General features: G+C 43.9%; 1 protein-coding gene across 1 annotated transcript in view; it reads left to right on the top strand.

Moving 5' to 3' along the window:
* The first annotated feature begins 1,926 nt into the window (after positions 1–1,926).
* The window catches only part of LOC145340572 (lactosylceramide 4-alpha-galactosyltransferase-like), a 70,502-nt gene continuing 65,611 nt past the window's right edge, over positions 1,927–6,817 (top strand). The window contains exon 1 of the mRNA XM_080185044.1: positions 1,927–2,213. Coding sequence (XP_080041170.1) covers positions 2,192–2,213 — 22 coding nt within the window. The 5' untranslated portion in view covers positions 1,927–2,191. The remainder of the gene's footprint in view (positions 2,214–6,817) is intronic.

The raw sequence follows: 6,817 nt of genomic DNA, 5'->3' as shown, positions 1-6,817 counted from the left end.
GTACCTAGTGGATGGTGCTTTCACATGAGATGATGGCATCCATGTCGATGATCCAGCACATCTTGCAGAGATTGCTGTGGCAGGGTTGTATGGTGTCGTGGTCACTGTTCTCCTGAAGGCTGGGTAGTTTGCTGCGGAAAATGGTCCCTCTACTCTGCAGAGAGACCTGGGGGTCCTTGTGCATGAATCACAAAAACTCAGTTTGCAGGTGCAGCAGGTGATCAAAAAGGCAAATGGAATGTTGGCCTTTATCATGAGAGGGATGGAGTATAAAAGCAGGGATGTCTTGCTGCAATTGTACAAGCTGCACCTAGAGTACTGTGTGCGATTTTAGCCCCCTTATTTAAGAAAGGATCTATTAGCTTTGGAGGGAGCGCAAAGAAGGTTCACCAGGTTGATTCCCGAGATAAGAGGGTTAGCTTATGAGGAGAGATTGAGTAGACTGGGCCTGTACTCATTGGAGTTTAGAAGGCTGAGGGGAGATCTTATAGAGACATGTAAGATAGTGAAGGGGCTAGACAGGGTAGAGACAGAGAGATTCTTTCCATTTGGAATGGATACAAGAACGAGAGGGCACAGCCTCAAAATAAGGGGGAGTCAATTTAGAACAGAGTTGAGGAGGAACTTCTTCTCCCAGAAGTTCTCAGCACTTCACTGTACCACAAGCCCATGGATAACCTCACGATGCTCCACTTCTCCAGCTTCCACTCTAAACACGTTAAAGAAGCCATCCCCTATGGACAAGCCCTCCATTTACAGGATCTGCTCAGATGAGGAGGATCGCAACAGACACCTCCAGACGCTGAAAGATGCCCTCAGAAGAACAGGATATGGGGCTCAACTCATCGATCGACAGTTCTGACGAAACTGCCACAGCAAAAAGCCACACTGACCTCTTCGGAAGACAAACACAGGACACGGTGGACAGAGTACTCTTCGCTGTCCAGTACTTCCCTGGAGCGGAGAAGCTATGACATCTTCTCCGGAGTCTTCAACATGTCATTGATGAAGACAAGCATCTCGCCAAGGCCATCCCCACACCCCCACTTCTTGCCTCCAAACAATCGCTCAACCTCAAACAGACCATTGTTCGTAGCAAACTACTAAGCTTTCAGGAGAACAGTAACCAAGACATCACACAACCCTGCCACAGCAACCTCTGCAAGATGTGCCGCATGCCATCAAATCACGTGAGAACACTACCCACTACATACATGCTACATACACTTGCAACTCGGCCAATGTTGTCAACCCAATATGCTGCAGGAAAGAGGCATGGTACATTGGGGAGACCATACAGACGCTGTGACAACGGATGAATGAACACTGCTCAACAATCATCAGGCAAGAGTGCTCTCTTCCTGTTGGGGAACACTTTGGTGGTCGTGGGCATTCGGCCTCTGATCTTCAGGTAAACATTCTCCATGGCGGCCTTCACGATACATGACAATGCAGAGTCACTGCGCACAGACTGATAGCCAAGTTCCACACACATAAGGATGGCCTCAACTGGGATCTTGGGTTCATGTCACACTATCTGTAACCCCCACAACTTGCCTGGGTTTGCAAAATCTCACTAACTGTCCTGTCTGGAGACAATACACATCTCTTTAACCTGTGCTTAACGCTCTCTCCACTCACATTGTCTGTGCCTTTAAGACTTGATTACCCATAAAGACTCACACTCCATCCATTATTTTGTAAATTGAGTTTGTGTCTTTATATGCCCTGTTTGTGTATAGAACTCCCACTTAGCTGATGAAGGAGCAGCACTCTGAAGGCTAGTGGTTTGTGCTAATGAATAAACCTGTTGGACTTTAACCTGGTGTTGTGAGACTTCTTCCTGTGTTCACCCCAGTCCAGCGCCGGCATCTCCACATGATATTTAAAAAGAAACAGAGCTCAGTGAAGACGGAATTAAAACTGAGAACAGGTTCACCCCGTGATAGGGGTTTCCGCGCTGCAGTTAGTGTTCCATTCAGGCTAGTCGCATCAGTGCGTGGATTAATGGTGTAAGAGAAAGCTGCAGGCACTAACGGCAGGGGGCTGCCTGCTAGATAGAGACTGCCCAATGACACCGCCCAGTGAATGTGAACGCTGATCTCACGCCCCTAAACCATAAACTAACAGCTAAACCCGACCTAACATTGCTAACGGTGCAGGCGCTTTTCCTGTGTCCCCAACTTTGACAATGGGTTCGGCTGCTCACAAAGGTAAGAGACTGATTTGATTCTAACCTTCCTCTAATCCCCCCGCCTTCCCCCCTCTGTTTATTTCAAAGTTGCTGTTTGCGGAGTTTAGTGAAAACCCAAAACGTTGCATTTTTTTTTGTTGCGTTTTCCCACCAACTTTACAGCAGGAAAGACTCTTGAGAGTTTCCACATGCCATGGCCAGCCTTGCCGTTCCTGCCACCACTTTAAACGAGTTGATAAGGCTGGTGATGTGAATTGCGACCGAGAGGGTCTCTCGTCTCTGCTCCCACCCACCCCCGGAGGTAACAACAGCCCGGGACTAAGTGCATGAGGATTGAGCCGCTGACGCAGGCTGTGTATGCTTGAGAAATGTCCCATTAAATCTCTCCCTACAGGCCGGAGCTGATGATTTTCTGATCCTACACAGACCCTTCTCTTTAATGTAGGAGAAAAACATCCCAACGTGCTTTGCAAATGAGTTTTTCTTAAAAAGAAAGGAGGATTCGGTTCCCCGTTCTTGGCCTGCCGGAACAGTGGCAACCCTCCGAATGGTAGTAGCTGAAGTTGATAGAGCTTAAATACATAGGAGCAGGAAAAGGCCAGTTGACCCCTCGAGTTTGTTCTCCCAATCATGGCTTCAACGTCCCTTTTTTTTTAAGAGACGAGAGGATGGGGGAAGCAAAGCAAAATTTTCCTGTGGGGGATGGAGTGTTCTCTGTGATCTTCACACTCTAGCTATGACTGTAACGTTACTTACTGTACCCTCCCTTTTTCCTTTTCTACCTACGGTACGCTTTGTATGTATAGCACGTAAGAAACAATAGTTTTCACTGTACAATAATACATGCGAAAAGAAATTTAAATCAAAACGTTGACTTTGAAAGACTGAGGAAATTGCTGTCATGACATTCCAGTGGGGAATTTACACAAATAATTGCTGGAGACCTGAGAATGGCTCAGAATATGCTGGAATAAAGTCATGTTATACAGTGGTGTTAATGTATAGACTTCTGAAGCGTAAATGGCTGTATTTTGAGTTCTGACTCACTACAATATGCAGAATTTAGCCCTATGAATTTCAAGAAACTGCTGCATTTTGTCTTAAAGTTGCTGCAGAAAGTTAGGGCTTGTACTTGATGAGGTAAGGACCTTTTTAATAGTGCAATATTCCACAACCTTTCCAGGTCCTGAAATCAAATTATCTGTGGTACACCTCAGTATGCTCCAGAGCTATTGCAGACATGATGGGCCACATGACCTTTTGCATCATAACAAATCTGTGAAATCAGAATCCTGCCTACCCCCAATAACCTATCACTTCCTGCTCAAGATTTTATTCACCTCTGCCTTAAATATACAAAGATTCTGCTCCCACCACCTTTTCAGGTAAAGAGTTGATCTCCATTTTAAATGGGAGGCCCCTTACTTTAAACAACGGTCCCTTAATTCTAATTTAGTGACCCAAAGTTGTATGATTTCATAACCTGTAGATCTAATTATCCACGAGCATCTTTACTGGTCGAAACAAGTACCTTGGACTTTGCTATCAAATGGTGGCAATTTACTGTTGTCGAAAGCAATACCATCAACAGTATTGGATTCACCATTAACTGAAACTTAACCAGCAATGTAGATAATGTGAGTATTCTGTAACAAGTGATTCTCTTTTTGCCCAACATCAATGAGGTGTGAATAACAGTAATAGAATGTTTCCTAAATGTTTGTAAAATTACAGATTGATTACAGCATAGGAGAAGAACACTTGACCCATCATGTTCATGCTAGGTTTTAAATAATAACTTAGCTAGGCCCACTCTCCACCATTTATCCTATCCTGATATTATTTCCTCTGCATATAATTATCCAGTTCCGTTTTGCAAAGCAATCTGCTTCCACCACACACTGAGGCAGTGCACTCTAGATCCTTTAAAGTCTATTTATTAGTCACAAATGTGCTTACATTAATACTGGAAGAGGATACTGTGAAAATCCCCTAGTTGCCACACTTGGGTGTCTGTTTAGGTACACTGAGGGAGAATTTAGCATAGCTAGTGCACCTGACCAGCACATCTTTTGGACTGAGAGGGAATTGGAGGAAACCCATGAGAATGTGCAAATTCTGCAGAGACAGTGATCCAAGCCAGGAATGGAAACCAGGTGAGGTAGCAGTGCTAACCACTATGCCACCATGCTGCCTCATTACAAAGTTGACGTTTATATGATTATATATTGTCTGTCTTTAATGTAGGTTAGATTCTTTGACAAGTTGACAAGGAGGAGCCAATTGATGATATATTTGGAATTTCAGAAAGCTTTGACAAAGTTCCACATAAGAGATTATCATGCAAGATTAAAGCACATGGGATTGGGGGATGTGTGTTGAGATGGATAGAAAACTGGCAGAGAGGAAACAGAGTAGGAATTAATGGGTCCTTTTTAAATTGGCAGGCAGTAACTGGTGGAATGCAATAATACTGGCATTGATTTGCCCACTCATCCAACCTGTCCAGGTCATGCTGAAGGATTTCTGCATTCTCCTCAGTTCACCCTCCCACTCAGTGCTGGGACCCCAGTTATGCACAATATGTACTAATGATTTGGATGAGGGAACAAAATGTAACATCTCAAAGTTGGCAGATGATACCAAGTTGGGTGGGAAGATAAACTGAGGAGAATGCAGAAATCCTTCAGCATGATCTGGACAGGTTGGATGAGTGGGCAAATCAACGCCAGATGCAGTATAATTTGGATAAATTAGGTTATTCCCTTTGGAAACAAAAACAAGGTGTATTGCTACCCGAATGGCTGTAAATTGGGAGAAGGGAGTGTACAGCAGGACCTGGGTGTCCTTGTGCATCAGTTGCTGAAGGTAAGCATGCAGATGTAGCAGGCAGTAAGAAAGGCAAATCATATATTGGCCTTCAGTGCAAGAGGTTTCGAGTATAGGAGCAAGGATGAGTTATTGCAATTATGTAGGGCCTTGGTGAGGCCACATCTATAGTATTGTATGCAGTTTTGGTCTCCTTTTCTGTGGAAAGATGTTCTTGCTCTCAGGGGAGTGTAGCAAAGGTTCACCAGGCTTATGTGGGGGATGGCGGGACTGCTGTATGAGGAGAGATTGAGTCGGTTAGGATTGTTTTTGCTGAAGTTCAGATGAATGAGGAGGACCTCAGAGACTTATAACATCCTAACAGGACTAGATATGGTAGGAAGGATATTCCTGATGGCAAGAGTGTCCAGAACCAGGGGTCACAGTCTGATGATTTGGGGTAGACCATTTAGGATGGAGATGAGGAGACATTTCTTCACCCAAAGAGTGGTGAGCCTGTGGAATTCATTACCACAGGAAGCAGTTGATGCCAAAACATTGAATGTATTCAAGAGGCAGCTCGACAAAGAACTTGGGGGGGAATGGGATCAAAGGTTATGCGAAGAAAGCAGGATTAGGCTATTAAGTCGGATGATCAGCCATGATCGTGATGAATGGCGGAACAGACTTTCTCCTGCTCCTATCTTCTATGTTTCTATTAGTGTGCGGGACAGATTGGTTAAAATGTTATTTAGAATAATTCAGTAGTAAGAATCACAATGAGAACTAGAAAGCATGAAAGTTCTACTTGTTTTAGGTTTTGAGATGACAGCACGTTGAGGTCACATTTTGGTGATTCCATGCAGAGTAGCTGGAGTTAGTCTCTCTATTAGTACAGATATAGAATTTAGGATTTGATGCCGGCAAGCATTCCATGAAAGGACAAGATAAATAAAAGTGGACGTGAAACATGACAAAGCAGTTGTTTTTAGAAAGTGGATCTGCAGTTGACCCAAATTGGGACATTGTATTCTGATTGTAAATGTATTAACAATTATTTTGTTAACCTGACATCAGGTGATAAGAATCTGAGGAAAAGGAAGCACGTTGTCTGAAAGTTACACAAACAATTTACTCACCCTTGTCACAGATTGAAATAGATACTGGTGTGGTCGCTGATGAGTATACAAGGTCATTGAAAAGATTAATGCAAAATAAGGACAGATGTGCAGTGTATTGGAGGATGTTGCCATGCACTTTGTAAGTCTTCCAATGACATTAGTGAAGTAGTAGCCATGGGTTTAAAGCTGTGGGACAAATCCAGAAACATTTTCTTTGTACATGTTATTGACATGGTGGACCAAGCTGGCTGGGTCCTAAAGTCATGATGTGGGTATGCTGGCGTTGGACTGGCGTAAACACAGTAAAAAGTCTGACAACACTAACCCTGAAAGCTTGTGAGTATATTATCAAATAAATAGGTTGGACTAAAACCTGGTGTTGTCAGACTTTTTACTGGGTCCTAAAGGACATAATTGCTAGATTGTGACTGCAGCAAGAGTTGAGGGAACCAACAAGAGGGAAAAACCATACTTGACAACATCCTCACCAACTTGCCTGCCACAGATGCAGCTGTCCACAACAGTACCTGTCGGAGTGACAACCACACAATCCTTGTGGAGATGAAGTTCCTACTTTGCATTGAGAGTACCATCCATTTTGTTGTGTGCCACTATAAGAACATAAGAACATAAGAAATAGGAGCAGGAGTAGGCCATCTAGCCCTTCGAGCCTGCCCCACCATTCAATAAGATC

The sequence above is a fragment of the Carcharhinus amblyrhynchos genome, chromosome 3 (assembly GCF_965287045.1).
Source record: "Carcharhinus amblyrhynchos chromosome 3, sCarAmb.v2.hapA, whole genome shotgun sequence".
Classification (NCBI taxonomy): Eukaryota; Metazoa; Chordata; class Chondrichthyes; order Carcharhiniformes; family Carcharhinidae; genus Carcharhinus; species Carcharhinus amblyrhynchos.
This window is presented reverse-complemented; position numbering and strand designations above follow the sequence as displayed.